Source organism: Scophthalmus maximus, chromosome 14, assembly GCF_022379125.1.
Source record: "Scophthalmus maximus strain ysfricsl-2021 chromosome 14, ASM2237912v1, whole genome shotgun sequence".
NCBI lineage: Eukaryota > Metazoa > Chordata > Actinopteri > Pleuronectiformes > Scophthalmidae > Scophthalmus > Scophthalmus maximus.
Genome location: NC_061528.1, coordinates 7,320,729 through 7,344,100, shown reverse-complemented (window position 1 = coordinate 7,344,100; position 23,372 = coordinate 7,320,729). Strand labels below are relative to the sequence as shown.

The window sequence follows — 23,372 nt, the reverse complement described above, 5'->3', positions numbered from 1 at the left end:
TTATTTCCAATTTTTTCTCCATTATTTTTTAACAACCACATCTGATCCACTTAGTTCTTAATCAAACAATTTTACAATACAATTCCTTGTAAAGGTTTAAAACTAACTGAACACAATAAATAATCTTGCACAATAATTTTTAATGCTAAGATAAATGTATTACTCAAAAAGCACAGTTTGATGCAATACAATACATAAAATGATAGAAATGTCTATGCCAGCTGTGATATGTGTGACCTTTAAATTCAATAAGCGTACCGACTTTAATTGCACTCCCACAGCAAACTGATTTATCTGATTTTGTGTGACAAGCCGAGCTGCAGAGCAAGAGAAAACGTAGTTCACATTCACTTTCAGAAGTTGGAACAGCAGCAGTGAATTGAAAAAAAAAAGATGAAAAATTTTCTTTTCAACATTGTTGAATTGTCACCCTTGTTAGGGTGACGTGTGTTATGTAGACGGCTGAACTGATCTGTGTTAGGCTGACGTGATGCAGAGGGGAGGGATAATCTCAGAAGGGCGTAGCTTTGAAGTAGTCCTCGATCGGAACGAGTGACGTGCCTCCGAACCAGTCCTGCAGCCAGACCTGGACCAACTCCAGCTTCATAAAGAACCACTTGTGTCCCACTGGCCACTTTGCCATCACAGGGTGTCTACAAAAACCAACAGCATCACATGGTCACATAGCACAGCGCACAAGGTACCAAATGTTTTAGTTTTCCCTCCTTTTTTACCTGGAGAACATCGCCTCTTTTGCAAGCGCAAGCTCCTCCGGGGCCACCTCCACCATCTTGCCTGTCAGTGTGAGTCGAGCACATCTTGGATCCTCTGGATCGTACACCATTTGCCTTGAGACATGGACGACCATGTTACCATTGTTTCATGCTTTGTTACATATTCCTCAAATACTGTGTATAATCATATTACCACACAGCAAAACATGGGCCAGATTAGTATTTCAGCAAGTAAAAACTGTACTATTCCATGCTGTGTGGAAAGGGGCCATGGCGAAAAATTTTGCCTGGGATCTCCTTTAGCATGACTTCAGTGGATCACATTAAATGTTGAGGCTTACCTGCAGAACTCCCCTTCTGCCTCTGAGAAGGTGAGAGAAGCGTAGGGGTTACTCTTCAGGTCTGACACGGTGTTGTCCATTGGAGTCACATAGAAGTAGATAACTCCAGTACTGTTGTCCGATGGTCCATCGCTGACTGAGAAGATGTTCCCAAAGGGGAGACCTTTGATCTATGGAGAGAGAAATGTTTTTTAACAGGACAAAGTCAGCAATTAGGTTGAGAAGATTAAACCTATGTGTTTCCATGGTAAAAGTAAAAGAAAAGTACATGGGGGGAGGGGGTCATTTTGAGGAAAATTAGAAATACCACTATGCAAAAATACTCTAAAAGTAAAAGCCCTGCATTCCAAGTTTTTGAGGGTTTTTTTGTAAAAATATCACCAGCTGTTTTTATGTGACTATACTCTTAACAAAGCAAAACTAAACGTACTATTTGTGCAAAGTCCTAAGAGGTATGCACAACAACATCTGGATTTGTGCACTAATTGCTTTTCTTGTTAACTTTGTTGTAGGACAAGTTACACTTAATCATTCTTATTGATTTATTGCATAAATCCAGTCCGTCTAAAGTGGGAGGCAGAGTAGGAGGAGGATGAAGGGACGAGATTGGATCGATCCCAGATAACCCGTGTCACCCTCTCCGTGACAAACTGTGGCAGCCGGGCTGTTACTTTTTTGTAATTTATTTTACTTGTATTTATTTCTGTTTAGGCACATGCTCTTCCTGCATTTACGTATTACAATTGATATATTTTAATTGCATTTTATATCTTTGTACTGAATCTGCAGAGCAAAACCTGGCACAAGAACTTCCTCAGTAAAGTTCTACATAATCTAATCACGCACTTCAAGTTGTCATTGTACTTTGCCCTTCACTCTGACTTGCTGCTATTTTGCTCTGCCACTTGATATGTCATTGCACTAGCAGCTGTGAATCATATCCTGTTTCCAATTGTTCTGTAAAGTTCTATTTCATTTGCATTTGATTCCATTTTATATTATTCTTATTATTCATTCATTCATCGTCTACCGCATTCATTCATTCATCGTCTACCGCTTTATCCATTTAAGGGTCGCGGGGGGTCACTGGAGCCAATCCCAGCTAACATTGGGCGAGAGGCGGGGTTCACCCTGGACAGGTCGCCAGCCTATCGCAGGGCCACATACGGACAATCATTCACTCTCACATTCACACCTACAGTCAATTTAGAGTCTCCAATGAACCTAACCCCATTCTGCATGTCTTTGGAGTGTGGGAGGAAGCCGGAGAACCCGGAGAGAACCCACGCATACACGGGGAGAACATGCAAACTCCACACAGAAAGGCCCTGGTTGAACCGGGATTCGAACCCAGAACCTTCATGCTGTGAGGCGAAGGTGCTAACCACTACACCACCGTGCAGCCCTATTCTTATTATGCTTTATTTTAAATCTATTCCTATTCAAAGCTGAACTCATATCTTTGGGGCTTCTGTACTGCCTGAATCACAGCCATAGGGATCAATAAAGGATTGTCTTGTCTTATCTTATCTTAACTCTTGCACCCCTGCTCTTATCGGCGTTACCACTGAAAACTACTGTGTGGGCGCGACTGGGCCTTACATCTATATTGATGCATCATGTTGTTTTTACGAGCAAAATCGTAGTTGAGTGAAAGTAGGAACTATGGATAACTAGGAAATAGTGACGTACAGTAAAACATGTACAGTATTTGGTTTTGCACCACTGGAGCTCAGAATTGGGTTTTTTGCACTCTCCCCCGTGTGTCTGTGTCTGTGTGTGTTTGTGTGTCTGTGTGTGTGTGTGTGTGTTTGTGTGTCTGTGTGTTTGTGTGTCTGTGTCTGTGAGAGAGAGAGAGACTGTGTGTGTCTGTGTCTGTCTGTCTGTCTGTCTGTGTGTGTGTGTGTGTTTGTGTGTCTGTGAGAGAGAGAGACTGTGCGTGTGTGTGTGTGTGTGTGTCTGTCTGTGTGTGTTTTTGTGTCTGTGTGTGTGCCTGTGTCTGTGTGTGCCTGTGTCTATGTGTGTGTGTGTGTGTGTGTGTGTGTCTGTGTCTGTGTGTGTCTGTGTGTGTGTGTGTGTGTCTGTGTCTGTGTCTGTGTCTGTCTGTGTCTGTGTGTGTGTGTGTGTGTGTGTGTCTGTGTGTGTGTGTGTGTGTGTGCGCGCGTGTTAGTACCTTGTCTATCGTAGAGATGGTGGACAGGTGGCCCCAGTCGCTGTAATGAGCGATGTACCTGGCGGTCCTGGCGGTCTCCTGGTGCGGGGGAGGGGAGGCGCCGCCGGACGTCTTCACCTTCTCCAGCCGGTAGGAGAACAGACGGGAGGAGAGCTGCGCCACAGTGTCGCCCTCGGGCTTGGCGAGCTCCGCGGGGCTCCTCTCCGCGCCGTCGCCGAGGACGCTGGCGGACGGGTACGCCTGCTTCCACAGACCCGCGCTGTCCACCAGCAGCGCCGGGGCGACCTGCTCCTCCTCCTCCGACAGGTCCGCGTCCTCCACCACGTCGTTGTCGGAGACGACCCAGGACACGGAGCTCCGCAGCGTGTAGCCCCGACACAGGCACAGCGCGCAGGCAAGGAGCGCCGCCAGAAGGTCGCCGTGGCCCCTCATGCCACCGAGCTCGGGGGAATGACCTCGTCGGGCCGTCACCCGCTCGTTCTTACGTGTTTACAAACTCACGTGTCTGCGCCTTCGTGACACGAGGAGGTGTTTGTGAGACCGAGAGCGACCCCTGCTGGCCAATCGGAGGAACTCATCGCATTACCAAAACACCTGACATCGATCCTCTGCAGATCTGCAACGAACAATTGGGTCGACTCCTACATTTCACACCCCTCGCAGTAAAGTCCTACAGGAATGTGTCTCTGAGTCCTGTGGAACGATCTGTTCTTGATAATGTATTGTAATTCTGTTCATGTCCCTCTGGCCTGCAGGACATACGTCTATCCTACGTTTATTGACCCTGTAGATTGCAGCAGTCCTGCAGGACATAGCTTTACCTGTTATGTTTTCATTGCAATTGCATCTAATCTTTTCATCGTGCTTCACCTTTAAGAAGTTCTGTGCTGTACTCGTTTGGCATTGAAAATCCTTTTAAAATCTCCAAGTTACTTTGATGAAATAAAACCGGTGTTTCTATCTTACTCTATAAAACAATAAGGGATGCCATTAACAGATAATAAAAATGATAAAAATTGTTATTTGCAGATTATGTCAGATGCAGAGTCCATGAGATATGATAACTAAATTACACCAGGGCCCTGAAATTGCAGCAGCTAAATGGACTTAAGCCATCGGTCATTTTATTATTTATAATACACCTAATGTGACGTGTCAAAATGTTTTCAGTGAAAAAGGCCTTTACGTTTCAGATTAAACACAAAAGGATGAGTCGTGTTGCATCCTCAGTGATGGAGCCTACCCTGGCACGGGGCAAAGATCTGGCATGTAGATGGAGCTCTACACTAAAATAAGTGAGGAAATGGATTTAACATTAATTATTTGTACATAACTTATAAGTTGGGAAATTACCTTGGGCCTTGAACTGAGTGGGGGGGTCAGGTCCCCAGGTCCCTTTTGCGTGGGGCCCCCAAATTAAATAAAAGCCCCTGCTGACACTGTCCAATCATCTACTCATTATTTAAAAGATGTTTGAGGTCATTTTGATGTTATCCAGGCAGTATAATGTGCATTTTGTACACAAAGGGCCTCCACAAATGACACAAAAAAAATGTTGACGTCAAAATTCTTTATTATTTAACAAAGTATCAGCAGCTGTGAAATGATGAATCAGAACTACCCTTTATCTTCAAGTGGTTGAGGTGCAGAGGAATAATAGTGAACCTTATCTATCTATCTCTCTGTCTTTCAATATTAACACTTATTACAGTTAAATACGTTTAAAAAAACTAAAAACACAATCGTCTCACAATATAAATTACCACAGAGTTGTATCAATATCATTATATCAACAGTCTTACCGAACATTCAGCTCGTTAACCTTGATAAAGGTAGTGTCTATGAGCTCATATTCATGTTTCCATACCCTGAATATCTGTCTCTTTAACCTTCTTAGTCCATGGTCTTGTCACTCCAGGCCATCGACTTTCTCTTCGCCAGCTCCATCCAGGACGGCTGTCCGCTGCCAGACATGGACTGCAGCACAGACGACTGCGTGGGCGACGACGAGGGCGATGAAGATGCCTTGTTTTTCCGGAGCCATTTTTCCTCAAGGTTCCTGTCTGGATCTTTGGCGGGGCTTGACTCTGGAAACAAAATACCAAACCTGTGTCACATTGCTGCACATGGAGATACTGAATACTCTGCAAGTGCCATTATGACTGTAATGCATGTCAAACACACCTCTAGGTTTGACCCCTTGTTTTCCCTCTGTCTGTGTGTCTGTGCTCAGAGGTGTTGTTTTGGTTGAGGCAGGGGATTCATCTAACGTCTGCACATCTGTTTGAGCTCTCTTCAGTTCCACCTGACGAAAAAACTGCGAGTTAGATCGTCTGCTCGGGATAAGTCCAAAAACCTGCTAGTTACAGGGTGAATCTCGTAATAGTCCATATTTATATTACATTAATTGTCAAAAGACAAAAAAACACAAAGAATTTATCCGAAGGATACGTTTTCTATAGCCAAAGCTTATTTCTCAGTGACACAGACCACCATTCTTGTCCCAACACTCAGTGAGCAACAAGTTTGCACAGGCTGACATGTTCCTTCAGCAGGATGGAAAAAAGATTTTACCGTTAGAGCAGGAATTAATTTGAGAGCTATAGACAGGACAGGGAAACCAAGTGTCCAGCACTGAGAAGATTTAATGACAAGAAGAAAAACATAGTATATAACTAGACTCATTCTCTACTCAGTTCACAGTCGGCCGTGGTACGAGACACAGTTACAAAGATGTACCACAAACCTCCTTGGTTCCAGACGGCGGCGTCCAATCGGCCCGTTTCCCCAGAAGAGCCGCCTTCTCGCTCACTGACCCGCCCCAAGCCGCTCGTCTTCCCGAGGGCGAGGGTCCCTCTTTTTCCTGCACGTTCGCTTCTCTTTCCCCTCTTCCCAAGGCCGACACCGGAGGAGGAGGAGGAGGAGGAGGAGCTGTGGCTGACGACGAGGTGGTAGAAACTGTAGCCGTGGGTTTGAGCCTGTTGTTGGGCTGGAGACCACGACTGCCCCAAGGGGCCGGCTGGGAGGAGGGCGCCTGCTGGGCTGAGGGAAGGTTGGGTTGTGCGAGGCCCTGGCTGGCACTTCTCTGTGCAAACTGAGACGAGGTCTCTGTTTGTGTTGAAGGGCGCAAAGGAGACTGGGTTGTCCACGCCTTGGTCTGTACAGGTGGATGAGACGGACACTGCGAGGCGAACTGAGTTGTGTTTTGGTGCGACTGGGAATCACCGGTTTGTTTTGATGTCTGTGCTTCTCGTGACACACCAGCAGACGTCGTCGACGTCTTCTGTTGCTCTGACGTTAGCAGTGGTTTCGCAGCTAGTGCTTGACTCGCTGCTCTCACCGTAGCAGCTGGTGGCTGATTTGCAGCCTGCACCGGTGTTGTTGTTTTTGCAGTCGGCGTCTGCATCTGTGCACCAATCAGTGTCTCCGTTTGATTCGTTGGCTGCGCTTGCGCTCGAGCCGCAGTCTGCGCGCCCGCAACATCTCGGGGGAATCTACTCGTAAAGAGCTGCTGCAGGCTTCGGGTCTTTTCCATCGCCATGCTCACCCAGGACACCTCAGATGAGGCCGTTTGAGGGACAGGCTGGGGCTCCGGAGGCACTGCGAGGGCAGTTTCCACTTCCCCGGGGCCTGAGGAGTTCGCCGGCAGTTCCGCAGGCGCAGCCTGAGAATCGCCTACAGCTGGCAGGTTATTCTTGACCGGAACAGAGGAGCCAGATGAGGTTGGATCTGAGGGAGCGATACACAATCTGTCAGACACTCGGCAGCTCTGTTGAAGTTAACCTGCGTGGCATTTTAATGAGTACAAAGGTCCATTGTGATCAGTAAAATTCTTATCGCTCCAGAGAGATTATTTACTAAATGAAACAGTCACAGCGTTTCAGTGTGAATCGGTGTAATGATTAACTTCACACGCAGGGTTGAATAATATGGCTGTGGGCTGCAATTTTAAACCTTGGCTAGAAATATTTAAATGTTTTGTCAATAGGTGAACCTGAGAGGAAACCTCTTCACACCAATAAGCCGTGTGAAACACTCACCTGTCACTCTGACGTCTCCAGGGGGGGATGACGCGCAAGAGACGTTCGCTGGCAGCTTTCCAGTCACGGAGCCGACGTTGGCGCTTACTTCCTGCCTGCTTTGTTTGTCACATTGGTCCGCACACGCCGGTGCCTTAGATGTAGTATCGGACCGAAGTCTCATCGTTTGAGATGTTGAGCGTAGTTTAATGCCAAATGCTGTCTTTCCCTCTTCCTCCTGAACCTCCTCCTGTGCTTCCGCTGCCTCTTCCACCTCCTCCCGGCTTCTCTCCACCTCCTTCCCCGCCAAAGTGCCTGTGTCTGTGGTTGTATTTTTAGATGCCGATGCCATGGCTTCTACCTTTTTGAGACTATCTCTCCTATCCCACGGTACTGAGCATTTGGGTGGAGCTCCATCTTGTTTCAGTCTCCCCACTGCTAAGGGGCTCCCTCTGGGCTGTGAGTCTCTAAGTTCCTCCTTTTCCCTAAAGCCCAAAAGGGGTTTCTCCTCTGCTCCCCCTGTAGTCTTGTGCCTGGCTTCAGCTTGTTCCATCATTCCCACAAAACTGCTTGATCGGGGCCTCTCTGCAAGTGGGTTTTTGGCTGTGGTGATGGAGAAATGGAAAGACCCAGAGCCTGGGGCCGGTCTCTTTATCCCCCTCGTGCTCTCCAGCACAACTTGATGCTGCTGGGGAACCGAGGAGGGCCTGAGTGTCACCGCTGAGCCGGAGGTGGCGGGGAGCTGGTCCGAGGAGTCTTCAGACATTCTCGTCTTTTTTACGACATTCCTCTTGTCAGGGGACATTGCTTGTATCTCAAAATCCCCCTCTCTTTTGCTTTTGAGCTCTGGCTCTATGAAGGATGAACGTTCACTCGATGTTACATTCACTGGTCTTTGAGGCTTGAGTCGAAGTAGCTGCGAGGAGACAGAGGACGCTCTGCCCGGAGGAGCGTGGTCCTGTGGGGAGAAAGTTGCACCGGATGATTTGGGTGCAACTTCTGATGCGATTGGTGCCACCTCGGGGGATTTTGAAGGAAGATGCTGAGCTGTGGTACAAATATCTGCCTCTCCTCGCTCTGTTTGCAGAATCACCCTGTCTTGAGCACAAAGCCGCTGCTCTTCCTCTTCCACGGACTCCGGGTGGTCAATGTTGTTCAGGGTGTGTGAGTGAAGCCTAGAATCAGTCTGCCCCCCAAAAAAGAGACAATACGGTCAGGGAAGTGAACGAAGTGTCTGTGTGACAAATTTGACAAATGGTGCCTAGTGGTCACACTCACTGTGGCGAGTCTCTTCTTGGCGCTGGCCCTCTGGTTTCTGGGCTTGACAGACATCCGGTGGCGTGCGGCAGAGGTGTCCAGGCAGCTCACCCCCTCAGCTGGAGAGCTGAAGTCTGACGGGGGCTCAACAACAGACGGAACGGACGAGACAGGAGGAGGTAAAGGATGGGAAGGAAACTGGGGCATATACTTGGTCGGCGCAGGTTTGGGGATGGGTGAGAGTGGACGGGAGGATGGCTGGAACATGGTCTAAAAAGAGCAAATCGATAAAACCATCAGCAATTAGAATGGTTATTCATCCCCTTGTACCTAACAGGACTCCGTCTAGGCCTATATTCTATGTTTTTCAAACTGTCAATAAATCTCACGAAAAAGACCAAAGCAAATAATGAACAGATCTTGAATAAAAAACAGGTGAAATATTCAATCTCTCTTTTTTCTTCTAGTTAAGAGTCCTGGGCTATGAATCTACACTCACAATCATAAAAACATCCCCTCAAAAACGCCTTAATGAACTGGAGCTGATTAACCATGCAGAACACTGGGAAGGTATCACGAGTGAGATGAATAATTACCTTGCTGAAGACTCCCTGAGATGTAACGTCCGCTCCTGAGACCTCAGGACAGCTGTCGTCCTCCAAGCCGCCACCCGGGTCCTCTGGACGTCTGACTGGCAGAACCAAAGGCGGCGGCCCCAAATGCATCTTCTGCTGCTGGAGCTTCATCTGTGATACCAGAGCACAAGTGTTTTTTTCCTAAAGGATGAACTACATTTGTACAAAAGCAACATGGCTGGACTAAGAGGCTCTACCTGCAGAGCTTTGATCTTGCTGTGAACGTTCTCCTGGGACAAGACCCGGGCGGGCTCGGTGTCTGTCGGGTCCTGATCAGCCAGAAAGATGCTGTCGTGGGACAATGCTCGTGATCCCATCATTCCCTGGGAGCATCTGATGTAGCAGCAGAGGGGGGGGGGGGGGGGGGGGGGTGAATGATTAGACAAGACATATGGACATAAACATTGAGCTACAGAGAAAACATTCAGTCTCATGCAGACACTCACACCAAATCTTCCTCTGATCCGACTCCCTTCTCTGCAGTAATGTCGCTGGCCGATTGGCTGAGCTCGGCGTTTCCCTCTCCGCCCGTTCTCTTACTCCTCCCGAAGAGACGTGTTTTTAGAGCCTTGAGTTTGGACTTTTTGCGTCCTGACAGGGAGATGGAGGAGATCCAGGTCAGAGCCGCTCTCACACACACAAAACACAGCAACAGAATACACACAATCTTGTCTCTGCACCCTGTAAATTATCCAATGATCTTTTCTAACTGTAACTCAAATTAATGTCGGCTTGTGCCTTGCTTTCTCTACCGCATAATTCTCCTAATGTGTGACAGGTAAACTCACCTGGAATGTCTTCCGTGTTTTCTTCTTTGTCTCCAGAGGAAGACTCCATTGGTCTGAGTTCTAAAAAAAAATGTAAAAAATCAAGTGCGGAGCATACAGCCTTTAAAGAAAGCCACTGGTGATAAGAAGCAACTGTGACAGTATAAACTTCAGGCACACAGTTTTTAGAGGCTGCCTTCACATGGTGAGAGTCACGTGTTCTCTGTTCCTTGGCAAGCGTGCATATGCACTTGTGATAGCCTGAGGATGAGACAGTCTGGACTTGAGTTTCAAAGGTTTATCAGCGTTATCAGGAGCAGAACAAACCTTTACCGTAGCTCGGTGGGGTGTGGTTAGGAAACTTGTCTTTACAATCAACTAAAGACAAACAATGACACAAAATACACTCGAAAGGGCATTTAGTGCAGCATCTTGAGCAAACAACACAATACGAAGGTATTGTCATAAAGTATGACAGTGTAGTCTGGATAACTCTGTGCGCAAAGTAAAAGCTAAGTCCTGTCTCTCAGGAAGTTCTACTCATGCAACACTTGCCTGGCAATCATCCAGGTTAGGCTGATGTGTTAATGGATGCAAGAATCAGTGCAGGGCGCTTGTTTGCTTTGTTTTTACAGACTTTATTTTGTACCTCGCCCCGATGATACGGCTCTATCTCTGATATGCATACACCATTTTAATGCGTTTTATGCAGTTCTTCCTGTGTAACCTAGGAACTGGTGTCAACAAAGCTCGGTGCTTTATGGCACCGGGTGCCCGATAAGACGAGATGTGTCCGGTTATGGATACACTGTCCACCCTGCACTTCTCGTATCAGGGAACAGGCTCAAGAACGACCTGTCGAAGAGGGATGCGGGCACATAAATGCAGCATGGCACTCCATTAGTTGCGTGCGGTGTCACATTTGACTTGCATAACGTTTGAACCTCAAGCCCTACAAATACATTTCAACTCAGTCAGTGGAATCGCCGCCAGAGCGATTGAAACTAAGGTGTTTCGTGAATGAGGCCGTTCCTCAGAGATTTGCCGTCCAGTGAGCCAAGCCATACAGCCGCAACAGAAACAGGGGATAATCTCTTGGATTATTGACATTGTAGAGAGACCCTTGTAAGATTTCACAGCACCATAATCTACGACAACAGCTTCATCACAAATTTCTTATGCCGCAGCACAAAATTCACCTGATATGCACAGGAAAAGTACTTCTGCTTCTCAATTTACGAAAACAAAAAACAAAACCTGTAAAACACACAAACACACACACATTCACGCACTATGCAGGAGAGAAAACATGAGTGAACTCACCCATAGCAGCAGCAGCAGCAGCTCTGTTCCCCCTTCCTCCTGTTTGTCCTCCTCTCTGCGCCGGGTTGTCCGGACTCGGCTGTGTCACTGTCCTAATGTTTAAACCTCAGGCGTGCGTCAGGCACATCTGCAGATGGAGGGAGATGCAGAGAGGGGGGAGCGAGCGAGGGAAGTGGAAGAAGACAAAAAAATAAAACAAGGAGGGAGGGAGAGAGAGAGCAAGAGCGAGAGAGGAGAGAGAGAGAGAGAGAGAGAGAGAGAGAGAGAAGGTCACTTCATGACTGGGTAAGCAAATGCACAAAGAGAATAGAGGACAGAGAGAATGGGTGAGCGAGAGAGAGAGAGAGAGATACTCTATTACATTAGTGGCACACTGTGGCCCTTTGCGCTAAGCTCCTTATAAAACGCTAACCTGATTTTAGGCCCAGAAATGAGAGTAGAGGGAAAAAATAAAGCTGCAGTTGGAAAGAGGACGGGCGTACAGGAATTACAGCTCATAGAACAGAGTCGACACACATTGCACGGAGTTTCTTTCACCCCTGTGTGATCGCTGACGGGACTCTATGCAGCATGTGTGCGCAAATTTTGTGTCTTGGAAAGTTTTTTTAATGTTTTATTTAAATGTATAATCTAGTGTGATCCAGACATTAGAGCTAGGTTAATATTGTATATTATTCTACAATATGATATTGTTGTTTGTTTTTCTATTCTAAAATAGAAAAATCTGTCTTAATACATGAACTTTGCATTTATGTGTCCACACATCACTGGGTAGTATACTAAACACTTTTGCATGAATAAAATGGACACAGTTGATCATTTCAATAAGACTCTTGTTTGAGGGGTTTCCACATGGTTGATTCCAGCTGGGGGACCTAGGTGGCATCATTCATGTCTATATCTCTACTATAACAGTGAAAATACATATATAAGAAATTACAACTTTCTTTACATTGACTCTCACATTGATAACACTCAGAGATGGGAGCAGGATCTAGGCCACTGGGCTACAATCAGTGACAGCGATAAAAACGAAAGCAAACCTTTGCATGTGTGGACTCATGAGGCTCCTTATCACACAATTGCGTAATCTGTTAGGTATATAAACCATCAGAATGTAAATCCAGCCTCTGTCATCTAGATTACATGCAACACGCCACATGCAGGATGTCAACAGACCACAGTGACAAAAGAGTCTGGGGATGTGATGTCATTTAATTCCTTCAATTCATGGATTTGTTGTCTGTAATCTACACATACAGGACAATGTGTGCATGAAAGGCATATCTCATGTGTATTTAGTGGTTAGTTTATATATTATTTTAATATAAGAGCTGTCTCTACAGCACTGACTGCCACTTGCAATAAAGTATTTGTCCTTTTAGCTCCAGTAAAACAGTATTTGATACAGTTATGATCGTCTCTGGTTCTTGTGGTTCGCTGATGGATTATAATTCTTTCTCTCTCAGGGCCCAGATGAGGACTGCACATATCGAGATTAAGGCCGATAGATAATCCGATCGCAGCACTGTTTGAACTCACAGGGGTTTATCATTTACACAAACAACCAATTCCCATTAATATTTAATGAGGGGATATTTTCCCATGGGTGTTTGTTTTGGGAAAAAATATTTTTGTTTGATTTCCGTCGGATTAATATGATATTCCAGCAAGGGAGCCGCAAATCACTGCTACCACAGCCCACTGATTTATCCCATACAGTCAAACCTGCTGATGAAGACCATGGGATATGGTAGAAATCTTTGGAGGTTCACTTGCTAATAAGTACACACCATATCTACAATAAACCATGCTAGGTGAGTGTAATCTGACTTTATTGAGTCAATAATTGATTTTAAGGTACTAACTCTGCACAACCCAGTTTCATTCTTACATTTTAGTGTGTATTTGTTTTTTAACTGTAAAACTTTTAAAAAACTGAATATATAGTAACTGGACAAGCTCAAAATATGTAGAAAATGCAATAAAAAAAATACAGATACACTATGATATTGTAAAAGCACTTTTAATAATAAAAAACATTTGAATGAACAATTCCACCAGATGGCGGTATAACACCCTCACAATGATCGTATAAAAGATGAACCCACAGAATAAATATAGAATATCTAATCACACAGTTGTGTCGAGAAGCATATCGAAAAACACCTCGGACAAAATCTGTGTGGTTGTTCGATTGTCATGAGGCCGATCATTGGCGCAAGTGAAGGCAAATCCATCGAGACAGCAAATGAGTATTTGCGTTTTAAAGGCAGGAAAGTAAAATCAAGTCCCTTGAGTTAGAATAGCGGTATATTCATCTTCAGGAATCTCATAGTGTTTTTGTGTGTTTGGTGTGAAAAATGTCTACACTGGTCTCTTGGCACTGCCTGAGGTCATAGTCACAATATCCAAGAGAAAACCGGCCCTGTGGGACGTAATGCAACACTTTACAAACAGAACAAAACATGCTCACACACAGACATCAGCACCACAACTTTAAATTAATAGGAATGATTAGGATTTACCATGAAGTACGAAAACTCACCTTAGGTCTCTTGAAGTAATCCAACCCTCTTCCTATCTTTATGATCCAACCATTGTCGAACCTAAAAAAACCCAAATTAAATCTAGATTACTGTCTCAAAATAAAGTAACAGTTATGGAAAGAGGAGGCTGCTGTACCTAATCTCCCTGTCGTGTATAGTGGAGGAGAACTGCAGATCCAGAGTCACTCCGTGAGCACCGAGACTCTCTCTCAGCTCAGACAACGCGCTCGTCTGTTGGCTGCCGTCCGGCTGCAGGACGTAACGAAGACGGTTAAGAAATGTCAGAAACTGACCAGGGGAGACTTGCTTGAGGCTGATGTGTATTTATTACAGAGTATGACCGCATTAGCTAAATAGCTTACTTCATCCTGTGAAGTCAGTAGATGGATGCTCTTCACCTTGCAGGAGGCTTTCATCAGCATCTCGCAGAACCGCACAAAGTTGTACAGCTGTGGTGGAGATCAGGGGTGAGGTTGACATGTTTGAGTAAGTTATATGGTGAGGATAAAGCTCAAAGTGTGAAGCATCAAAAGAAAAGGTGCAACAAACTTTCCTCACTGTAATAATGAAAATGTTGAGGAAATTCAAAATTCTTTAGGTGTGTGTGACACATGACATGAGAAATCCAGAGGTCACACCACACTTGTTTTACACCGAACTCGTCTATGATGTAAAATCTCCTCATCAATTTCACTGAGAGTTACAAGACAGGTTAATGGGTTGATCACATTTCAGAAATAACAATCACGAGTTCTATATGGTAATAATTGATTACCAAACATTAGTTGCAGTCCTTGAGCAAAGCCAAATCCAGCTTGAAACAATCAAGCAGTGATGAAAACAAAGATCTTACCTGGTGGATGTGTCGTATGTACGGGTCCTCCACCCAGACCTCCGTCAGTGAGCTGCTGATGTAGGGCTTGAACAGAGCCTCGTAGCTGTAACCTGTAGCATCCTCCGATATTTTAACCTGCTCGTGGTACTTCCCATCTGACAGGACAGGGGGAAACAAAATCTTAATTAGAGGCGGGAGAGCCTGTTACAGTGAAATCCCATCATGCTAACCTGCTAGTTGCTGTGGGCCTCTATTCAGCTGTTCATACCCTAACAAACACACATTCTCTCAACTAGTTTTACCCCACAGACCCAAACGCAAATACAAAAGATTGAGTTAAAAAGGCAGAAGCAAACCGTAGGACATTCACAATTAGCTTTAGTGGTGTGAATTATCCTTTGAATGTGGCATTGTTCAAATTTTAACAATGATTTGTAAAAAGACAATCTGGGGCCAGGGCAGGATTACTGAGGACAGCAAGCAACGTTGTCAGGGCTCCAGATACTTGGGAGTTTAAAAAATGCCAGAACTTGTGAGTCACTTGGCTTGTGGGAAATACAAATGATTGCAATTTAGTTTAGAAATGTGTATAAACTAAAGCACATTATTGAGTAAAAACATATTAGGATTATAAGGCAGGTCCTGCCTTATAATCTTTTTGTGTGTTCATTGTGGAGGAGCGTAAGTCAGTTTACATGGTTTATAACAATTATACAAAAGATAAAAATATGCTCTCATCTATGGAGGTTGTGTGGCATGAAAATCATAGGCAAGGCACTGAAGTGGATAGTTAAAAAAGCAGATAAACACACATGGGTTCCTCAGAGCAGCTTTAATTTATTATTTTTTGTATCCGTAACTATACATTTGTGTGTCTTTTAATGCAAATTTGTTTAACTTTCAAAAATGACTTTCCCCCTCTGAAGTACATGTAAGGGAACAGTCCTGTCTTCGCTATTCTTTGTTTGTTTATATGTTTAGTATTTGTAAAGACAATTCCTACATAAGTGTGGGGAGTTGAGACTCATCAGTTGCCTTGCATTTACTCGTGTACACGAATTTTAATAGGTGAGAAGCATGTTATGCGACGGTAACATGCTTCTCACTTATTTGAACAGAAACCTAAATATTGCTGCCTTTAACCAGAATCAGAATCAGTTTTATTGCCAGGTAGGTAACAGGTGACATACGAGGATTCTTTTTTTTGGGTGTTATTAAGGTGCATGTAGCAGTCAACATATATACACAGAATTAGAAAAAAGAATATAGAATAAAATATAACAAGATAAAATTAGTTATAAATATTCACACTATTTACAATAAATTTACAATACATATTGGGGTCACAGATGGTTAAATGAACATTGAATGGAATTGAAACAAACACTGTTCTCAAACCCAACATAGAGTCCTAAACAAGATATACTCTGCACTTGTATCAACTCAACGAGAACATGTGCAGATGCAACTGCGGCCTTTAGTTGTGGTGATGTCTACCTTCCTTCAATTGGCTCACGTGAGCTTTGATTTGCTCCGCTCGGTCCATGTAGCCCTTGATCTTCTGTCTGTAGTGGCCTCTCTTCGAATCATCCTTCACGGCTGCTGGCGAGACAGGGAGGAAACACGACTGGCGTTAATGCGTAATTACTTTTTTTCCATTTCCTTTCGAACTGTTGAATCTGTGCAGGGGGGCGACGGGGACCTTTCAGCACGTCCATCAGCAGCTGGATTCCCTCCTGGTAGCAGACCAGAGACTCCTGGAAGCGGCCGCTCTGGTCCAGCTCCACCGCCCGTTTCAGGACGGACACGGCGGACGTCTCCATCCCCGACACGTGGTTCTGTGTCATTGTTGTCAGGGTTTTTGTTGTTGTTTGTGATTCTAGAAAACTGACAATGTGGTCATACTTATGTAGCTTTGGGAAAAGTCGCCGGGAGAAATGCCACCACCTTCTTGATAGGTTCACAGGTGCGCCACAAAAATAATTCCCGGAGAAACATAATGCTGCAAAAACCAGTGTACGATTACATAGGTACACTTCTTTCTTTTCTTTTTTTTTTAACATGAAATAGCATAGCGCACAAGTAGATAAATTTTGCTTTCAGAATGTAAATAATGTATTCACTTTCATTTTTAGGATCGCAAATTTTGGTTTCTAGGAACATTGTTCAAGTCGTATTTTTTCATATCGGAGCGTTTTCACAGTTACCCCTCGAACACTTCCGGTAGGGACACCCATGGTGGACGAGCCCAATGTGAACGAGCCGCATCACCGTTGATTTTCAGCTCTGGATTAAAAGTTGTACGTGTGCATTTAGTGTTTGTGATGTGAATATATTTTGTATTGCGTGGTTATTAATTCGCTGTGCGTTCAGTTCAGTAGGTTTGGTCCTTACGCTTCTCGTGGAGCAGGAGGGGGGGGTTGTAACCTTGGCGTCCCCGCCTGTCACGTTACTGCTCCGGTGGAAGAAGAGCCCCGAAGAAACCATGTCAGGTGCCTGTCGCGGTCTGAGCTCCGTGTCCTCCCAGGTAAGGACATCACTCTGTCACTCTTATCATTGTTGATAATATTAATAATAATAATAATAATAATCTGAAATTATGCAAATGAAGTCCTTCTTACTGATTCTTAACATTGACCACAGTGAACCCAGAGAGACTGCCCTGCAGTTTGTACAGTCATATTATCATATGCCCCAAAGCTAAAGGACATTTTACTTGTGTTGTTCAATATTATAAAGTCTCTGCCTTTGTTTATAATGTTGTCTTGTCACCTGTTTGTGTATGTTTACAGATACTGACAGCGGCTACACTTACTCCCTGTCCCTGGTTCGTGTCCGTACGCAGCAAATTTTCCAAATCAAGAATCCCAAAAGAGGTACAGTATTAACAAAGGCAAAAGTGCCAGGGTTTGCTGTATGTCAGTTAATGGCACATGACACAAATCATTTGAGAAAGCGACTACACTCAATTACAATGTCCATTAATGTGGGTACGTCTTTATTACCTGAACGTTTGGCCATGTCTTTGTTAAGGGAACTTGTGTCAAAATCTTCTTTTAAGTCATTTATATTGTGCTCATATTGTTCATATTGATCAATTCAAACAGCATCTGGGGTCTATAAGCAGTGCATAGAGGACAGGAAGTGTGGGGGCATCATTGTATAGTGTTTCTCTCAGGGACAGACCTAGTAATGATGATGCTCCTTTTTTTCTGCACGTCTAAAAAAATTAAAGAAAATCTTCATCCTTTTTGCTCCGTTGTCAGTATTCAGAGTGTCTTGTTTTGCTTTTGCAGATCTTTGCTGAGAGATCAAAAGAGCATGACAAATATGGGGGGGATCCAGACCAACCTCACAAACTGCATATTGTGACTCGAATCAAAAGTGTGATGCGAAGACCGTACTGGGAGAAAGACATGGTGAAATATCTGGGGCTTCAAAAGGTAAGAACTTTGTTTTGTTCATGTCCCATAACAGTGTAAAGAAAACAAGAGGCCATCTTGTGGTGGGATCACAGCCGCCGTGGTGACATGAATACTTTGTAATTTTTTTCTTACATGACTACTCAGTATTCTTGGGTCAGACCGCACGCTTGTTCCCAACATGTAAACATCTGCCAAAGTGCCTTCGTGGTAGTTCCTGCTGTAGTTGGTGTCTGTCTCCAGCACAACATTTTGCCATGGTGACTCACACACACACAGATGAACAATCTTAAAACAAAAGCAGTCAGAAGAATAATCCCTAAAATTTGTAGCATTAATTGTATCACCACAAACAGATCTAAAATCTATCCACTGTAGACGAACCAAGAACATTTTTAACTATTTTCTAAAGGCAAAATTCTATTGAAAATGTGAAGCTTGGATTTTTTTTTAACATATTCACACCTTGTTCTCTCTTTGCCTCATGTTTAGGCACATGTCCCTGTGATTCACAAAAATACGCCTGCAGTCAATAACCAGCTGAAATTTGTCAAGCACCTGGTGAGGTAAGATTTTTGAGACAAAAGGAGACCCACTTGTTTTGAATTTGGACGTTAAGTCTCTGTACGTCATCAAAGCATGCAGTAAGAGAAAATGTGATGACTTGAATTACATGTGAAGATGTATTCATCTATTTAAGGTGTTTATTTGGCTTTTGAAGGGACAAATTAAAGAGCTATAATTTCCTTCCCTTCTGTCATGTCTTTCCTGCTTCATTCAGGATCCAGCCTCTGAAGACTCCCTACGGACTCCCAGCTGAACAGGACATGGCTGAGACCTACATCAACTGCAACGGAGAGCTGATTGTCAATCGCCTCCTCCAACCTGTCGACCCCAAGGCAATTGAATCTTAGTAATAATTCAGTTGTACATAAATCATGTAAAAAAAGTGTTCCATATATACCAATTCTGATTCCACTAGCTGAAGGTTGTTATTGGACTTAAAAATTCAGATTGTTGTCAAACTCTTTCACAGGTCCTTCTAAACTAGGGGTCTGCTTAATGAACCAAGACAACCATGATTACTCTGTCGTCTGAATCATTTTGCTGAGTAAAAAACTGTCTGTGTTGCAGGTTTGAAAGTTATTAGTTTGGCAATTGTTTGTTTTGTCTGCCTCCCATCCCATTAGTCAAACATACAGCTGCCACAACTGGAAAAATGTTAATCTTTTCCATGACAGTTTAGAAACAGGGGATGGCTCATATTCTTCAATAAACAATTCATACAGACAATGACTTTTTGAAATGAAATACAGCATGCGTCTTTTAAATTTCTTTGTGTAGACAAGTTCTCAATCACCTCCGCTGAGTCAGACTAATAAGTCAGTTTAAAGCATCTTCACTCATACAGACCACTTTAATTCCATAACAATATTACAAAATCCATCCGAAAAATCACAGGAGATTTTTCAATTACTACTTTTATTATTTGCAGTAGTTGAGTCACTCTTGCTACAAGGACATGTCATTTGATGCAAAAAGATCATCTTGGCACACATGAATTATGATTTCTGTTCTAACTTGAGGCAGTTACAAGGAAATAAAGAACTACCTAAATGAGCAAACCTGTAATTCAAGATAGTTTTAAGAACTCAGCCAATGAAGAGACAAAATCAACAGCAAAGCAAAGAGCTTTTTGATAGACGACTGGGGCAGTGACACATCCTCTTCAGTCGGATGTGTAATGTCTGTGTTGAAGTGAATGTATACTAGTGGAGTCCAAAAGACGAGAGACTACATTGAAAATCGCTCATTTTCTATTTGTTTTATTTATTTTTTTTGTCTTTTGATTAGACAATAGACCGAATAGTATTCAAAGTTGAAACAAATGCAAGAAGGAAGTTTCCTGACTAGTTGTCTCTGACTGTTAGACCTCACTATGTCATTATTATTTTAACAAAAAAAATGGCAGACAATTCATTGAGGGTGGTGGCAAAAATATGACGAATGCTTTAATAAAATAATTGGATTGGAAATCTGGTAAATCAAAACATGGATGTTTGTAATGACGAGGTAAGACACTGAGATGAGGGGAGAGGAGAGGGAACGGGAGAAGAAAAATGAAAGCGGGCTGTCAGCTGGACTTTTGTGTTTCATGAGGTAGCCCTGAGAGAGAAAACCAGACGGCTGTCAATGATTTCTTTTAGTCATCTCCGGAATCTGAGTCCGAGTCGTAAGCTTTTCCTCTGATGGTTTTCTTCTCCACTTTTGTGAACTTTGTGCCGGACCTCTGCTTCACTGTGGGAGGCTCCATCAGGTTTCCACTGGGACAGGAGGAAAAGAGTAATGCCAGCATTAAGGCAGAGTCACAGCACTGATGTTTTCAACAGCACATGCTACAAAAGCCTTAAAAGACAAAAGGAGGGAGTCCACGTCTCACCTGTAGTTGATAACATCTGCACAACCAAGTCGCCACTCAAGCATCTCTGTGGGAAACTCGTCTGTGTTTCCCAGGTCAGTGAATCCAACCACGTAATCCTTTGTTTTCCCATCAATCAGCAAAGCCAGCGTGGGAATGGTCTTGATCCGCAGCCTCTCCGTCAGAAACGGGGCCTTTTCTACATTCAGTTTGATGAATTTGGTCTCAACGTGCTTCTTTGCCAAGGTGGTCAAGTGTTTGTCGAGGATCTTACATCTGCACATGAGGGAAAGAAAACAGACGTCATGTTAAGCAGCATGATGACGGCACAGTGAAGCTACTATAAATTAAAAATTGATGAATTACTGAAATGATAAATTATCTATTATATGTACAGTAAACTGACATCAATTAATTGACTAATCTTTTATCCTCGGATTAAATTTCTCAGTTGTACAACCTGTTGCTCTGTCACATAATGGTCTTAATCGACCTGAATAAATACATTCTATGAACTTACCTGAAGGTGGAACTTCTGTAGAAGTGGCAGACGACATTCTTGGTGTCTTTGACCTCGCTGAAAAAATCTTTCTCACTTGAGATTTCTCTGTACTCCCCATGGCCTTTAGACAACCACTCCTTAAAACAGAGAGAACTAAGGTGAGTAGCAGAATAAGAGATCTGAAGTTACAGAAAAACTTTGCTTTTCTCTTTTTGTATTATTAATATTATAATTTACAGCAGATCATTTTACCCATGGCAAAAAATTTAAATCTGTTTAGATTTTTGATGTATAGACAAACTCCACGTTAAAAAAATCTGGAATAAACCTGTGTATCCAACAACTCCATCGTCAAAAGTTCACAATATTCCAGGAATCCCATGACTGACTACTACTTGAATGAAGTAAGAGGCCAAATTCAAGACCAGGCTGTCACACAATAAAAAAATAACACCATAGATTACTATTCAAAGCAGGCTTACGTATAGTAAGGTGTCTCATGCAGCAAAATAGTGCAATTCAATAGATCAGTATATAACAGATAAAAGACAACATCACACATACCTGCTTCTGCTTGTGGGCTTTCTTAAGTGCCTCTAATCGCCTCTCCTTCAGTCTCTCCATGTCGTCTTCATCCAACTCATTCAGCTTGGACATCTGTGCATCCAACTGATCCTCCACCAACTTGGCCGACTGCTCCAGAGCCTTCGCTAGCATTTCAATTTGTGGGTTGGCCATGGCTCACTGCTCAGTATGAAACCCTTTCTGAAACTGTGGGGACAAAGAACAGGGAAAAAAATTAAGCAAAGATATAACAACAACAAATCATCTGTGACTGGCACTCATCAGTATACTATGTTCCCTATGCAAATCACAAACTATGCTGCAAGTAGTACCATTATTGTATTAATTGATTGATGGAACAAGAGATAATTAATCAGCAACTATTTCCATAAATTATTGTTTCAGCCAAGCAAAAATATCAAACAGTTTTTCCAGATTTGAGCTGCTCAAATAAGACAATTTCCTGCTTTTCCTGATCATATAAGAAATATGTTTTACTTTCGGACTGACTGACAAATACAAGTGGAATCATTTTAGGACGTTACCTCGGTCTGTGGTGAGTTTGCATAAATGTTTTTCATTGTATGTTGCCTTTTCATAGACTACATAGGGGAAATTAACATTTGCTGCAGCCCTCGTCACAGGTCTCTGCTATTCACAGGCCAAGGGGTCAGACAGAAATTGATAAAATCTATGATGATCCGTATCATTTGGAAGCGGCGGTGTAGAATTGGTCTTATTTACAAAGCTATTCCTTGCAACAACAACAACAACAAAACTTATAATAAGAGAACCATAGACTAGACTAGCTAGCTAACTGCTGACAGAAGCCTCTTCATCACCAACCCGAGCTGGTGGATGAGGCAGCAGCACGCTAACATCCTGACTCATCTGCTAGCTTCGCCTTTTGTTTTCAGGTAAAGCGAAGTTATCACCACACATTTCAATCGTTGCCTCGAGGAATTAGCAGAAGTGAAGAATGACAAGTAACCGGTGCCAACACACAATGACGCCCAAGTCTAACGACGCCTGCGGTGTCGAGTGAAGGGGCTAACCGGTACCGTGATCGTCAACGTAGAGAGCAACGATCCGCCGACAGAGGCTGAACTGCGTCTGTCAGGTAGAGACGAAACCACGGTAACGGCCGGACACGCCTAGTCTAGCCGGTTGCTAGCGTCGTCACACAATTTGGTCATTAGCTGTATCATTTCTCAATGATGTAATTTTTTCCTTTCTTTGCAGCTCAATAAACACACATCACTCAACCGAGATGTGTGGCTCGGTACAAACTTCTAGAAGAAAACATATGACGGTTATACGACATCGTATATAAGCATGCTAAGCTAACTAGCCAACATTAGCCCCTGCGAGTCGCGTAGATGTTGACGCGACCACGGACACGGCGGTGGGAAATTCCTCGATCGGTGTGCGAGACAGTGACAAGCGTCGGTGGTCTGCGGTGTTGGGCTGAAGGAAAACATGTAAAGTCATCACCAAGTTGCCGTCGAATATATTTACCTGGAGTCAATATTACAATGTTGTTCGTTTCGTGCGCGAACTGCAAACCGTCCCTCCGGATGTGACGACACAGCGGGCCCCCGTCGTTGATATGAGAGAAGAAGAAGAAACGGCATCCGGGTAATTTGCATTCAATGGGGCACGTGTTTCCGGTCTGGTGCAGGTGATGGTTGATTCTTATGAATGCACAGTCATGTTCTTTGGTTTTCTCTTCTCCTTCTCGGTCCCCTTGGGGATTTTGTCTTCATAATTTTTTTTTAAAACAGATCAAGCTACATACTGCGATTGGTTTCAACTTTATTAATTATTGAGTT

At 43.7% G+C, this 23,372-nt stretch overlaps 5 protein-coding genes and 1 long non-coding RNA gene across 10 annotated transcripts; 2 read left to right on the top strand and 4 right to left on the bottom strand.

The window, feature by feature from the left end:
• Positions 1-120: 120 nt before the first annotated feature.
• creg2 (cellular repressor of E1A-stimulated genes 2) lies at positions 121-3,781 on the bottom strand. Its single transcript, XM_035604577.2, has 4 exons — positions 3,249-3,781; positions 1,076-1,245; positions 735-848; positions 121-653 (listed from the first exon to the last, which is right to left on the bottom strand). Exons 1-4 carry the CDS (start codon positions 3,678-3,680, stop codon positions 512-514), a joined length of 858 nt encoding a protein of 285 aa, XP_035460470.2. The 5' UTR covers positions 3,681-3,781; the 3' UTR covers positions 121-511.
• Positions 3,782-4,803: 1,022 nt separating this feature from the next.
• Positions 4,804-11,383, bottom strand: cracdla (cracd like a). Its single transcript, XM_047337162.1, has 10 exons — positions 11,250-11,383; positions 9,948-10,007; positions 9,606-9,750; positions 9,357-9,492; positions 9,121-9,270; positions 8,546-8,794; positions 7,289-8,453; positions 5,995-6,977; positions 5,433-5,553; positions 4,804-5,335 (listed from the first exon to the last, which is right to left on the bottom strand). Exons 1-10 carry the CDS (start codon positions 11,251-11,253, stop codon positions 5,142-5,144), a joined length of 3,207 nt encoding a protein of 1,068 aa, XP_047193118.1. The 5' UTR covers positions 11,254-11,383; the 3' UTR covers positions 4,804-5,141.
• LOC124850988 lies at positions 8,567-12,663 on the top strand. Its single transcript, XR_007032094.1, has 2 exons — positions 8,567-8,703; positions 8,992-12,663. It is a non-coding gene; the product is annotated as an uncharacterized LOC124850988 (long non-coding RNA).
• Positions 12,664-13,256: 593 nt separating this feature from the next.
• Positions 13,257-16,610, bottom strand: mitd1 (MIT, microtubule interacting and transport, domain containing 1). Of its 3 annotated transcripts, none has more exons than XM_035651625.2 (7): positions 16,336-16,610; positions 16,131-16,235; positions 14,652-14,788; positions 14,161-14,247; positions 13,935-14,047; positions 13,798-13,858; positions 13,257-13,677 (listed from the first exon to the last, which is right to left on the bottom strand). In XM_035651625.2, exons 1-7 carry the CDS (start codon positions 16,478-16,480, stop codon positions 13,582-13,584), a joined length of 744 nt encoding a protein of 247 aa, XP_035507518.1. In that variant the 5' UTR covers positions 16,481-16,610; the 3' UTR covers positions 13,257-13,581. The 3 variants fall into 3 exon arrangements, with proteins under 3 accessions (XP_035507518.1, XP_035507516.1, XP_035507517.1); XM_035651623.2 differs by having other exon boundaries at positions 16,131-16,232; XM_035651624.2 differs by lacking the exon at positions 16,131-16,235 and having other exon boundaries at positions 16,282-16,610.
• On the top strand, positions 16,173-19,366 carry mrpl30 (mitochondrial ribosomal protein L30). Of its 3 annotated transcripts, XM_035651627.2 has the most exons (7): positions 16,645-16,663; positions 16,861-16,933; positions 17,007-17,160; positions 17,426-17,509; positions 17,930-18,076; positions 18,548-18,621; positions 18,837-19,366. In XM_035651627.2, exons 3-7 carry the CDS (start codon positions 17,119-17,121, stop codon positions 18,967-18,969), a joined length of 480 nt encoding a protein of 159 aa, XP_035507520.1. In that variant the 5' UTR covers positions 16,645-16,663; positions 16,861-16,933; positions 17,007-17,118; the 3' UTR covers positions 18,970-19,366. The 3 variants fall into 3 exon arrangements, with proteins under 3 accessions (XP_035507522.1, XP_035507520.1, XP_035507521.1); XM_035651629.2 differs by lacking the exons at positions 16,645-16,663; positions 16,861-16,933 and adding an exon at positions 16,173-16,273; XM_035651628.2 differs by lacking the exon at positions 16,645-16,663 and having other exon boundaries at positions 16,700-16,933; positions 17,015-17,160.
• Positions 19,367-19,518: 152 nt separating this feature from the next.
• On the bottom strand, positions 19,519-23,172 carry txndc9 (thioredoxin domain containing 9). Its single transcript, XM_035651626.2, has 5 exons — positions 23,059-23,172; positions 21,541-21,747; positions 20,995-21,113; positions 20,496-20,750; positions 19,519-20,379 (listed from the first exon to the last, which is right to left on the bottom strand). The coding sequence occupies exons 2-5, from the start codon at positions 21,712-21,714 to the stop codon at positions 20,259-20,261; spliced, it is 669 nt and encodes a 222-aa protein (XP_035507519.1). The 5' UTR covers positions 21,715-21,747; positions 23,059-23,172; the 3' UTR covers positions 19,519-20,258.
• Positions 23,173-23,372: the final 200 nt, after the last annotated feature.

Bases quoted from the DNA above. Each gene is read 5' to 3' on its own strand.
- creg2 (XM_035604577.2), bottom strand. From the start codon at position 3,680: ATGAGGGGCCACGGCGACCTTCTGGCGGCGCTCCTTGCCTGCGCGCTG. The intron at 1,246-3,248 runs GTACTAACACGC...CTCTCTCCATAG, and splicing joins CCATCTCTACGATAGACAAG to ATCAAAGGTCTCCCCTTTGG. The intron at 849-1,075 runs GTAAGCCTCAAC...CCATGTCTCAAG, and splicing joins GCAGAAGGGGAGTTCTGCAG to GCAAATGGTGTACGATCCAG.
- cracdla (XM_047337162.1), bottom strand. The intron at 9,751-9,947 runs GTGAGTTTACCT...TCTCCCTGTCAG, and splicing joins AAACACGGAAGACATTCCAG to GACGCAAAAAGTCCAAACTC. The intron at 8,454-8,545 runs GTGAGTGTGACC...TTTGGGGGGCAG, and splicing joins CCAAGAAGAGACTCGCCACA to ACTGATTCTAGGCTTCACTC.
- mitd1 (XM_035651625.2), bottom strand. From the start codon at position 16,480: ATGACACAGAACCACGTGTCGGGGATGGAGACGTCCGCCGTGTCCGTC. The intron at 14,789-16,130 runs GTAGACATCACC...CTGTCCTGTCAG, and splicing joins CGTGAGCCAATTGAAGGAAG to ATGGGAAGTACCACGAGCAG. The intron at 14,048-14,160 runs GTAAGCTATTTA...TACGTCCTGCAG, and splicing joins TACTGACTTCACAGGATGAA to CCGGACGGCAGCCAACAGAC.
- mrpl30 (XM_035651629.2), top strand. From the start codon at position 17,119: ATGTCAGGTGCCTGTCGCGGTCTGAGCTCCGTGTCCTCCCAG. The intron at 17,510-17,929 runs GTACAGTATTAA...TTGCTTTTGCAG, and splicing joins AATCAAGAATCCCAAAAGAG to ATCTTTGCTGAGAGATCAAA. The intron at 18,077-18,547 runs GTAAGAACTTTG...CCTCATGTTTAG, and splicing joins AATATCTGGGGCTTCAAAAG to GCACATGTCCCTGTGATTCA.
- txndc9 (XM_035651626.2), bottom strand. From the start codon at position 21,714: ATGGCCAACCCACAAATTGAAATGCTAGCGAAGGCTCTGGAGCAGTCG. The intron at 21,114-21,540 runs GTATGTGTGATG...CTCTGTTTTAAG, and splicing joins AAGCCCACAAGCAGAAGCAG to GAGTGGTTGTCTAAAGGCCA. The intron at 20,380-20,495 runs GTGAGACGTGGA...CTCCTGTCCCAG, and splicing joins GCAGATGTTATCAACTACAG to TGGAAACCTGATGGAGCCTC.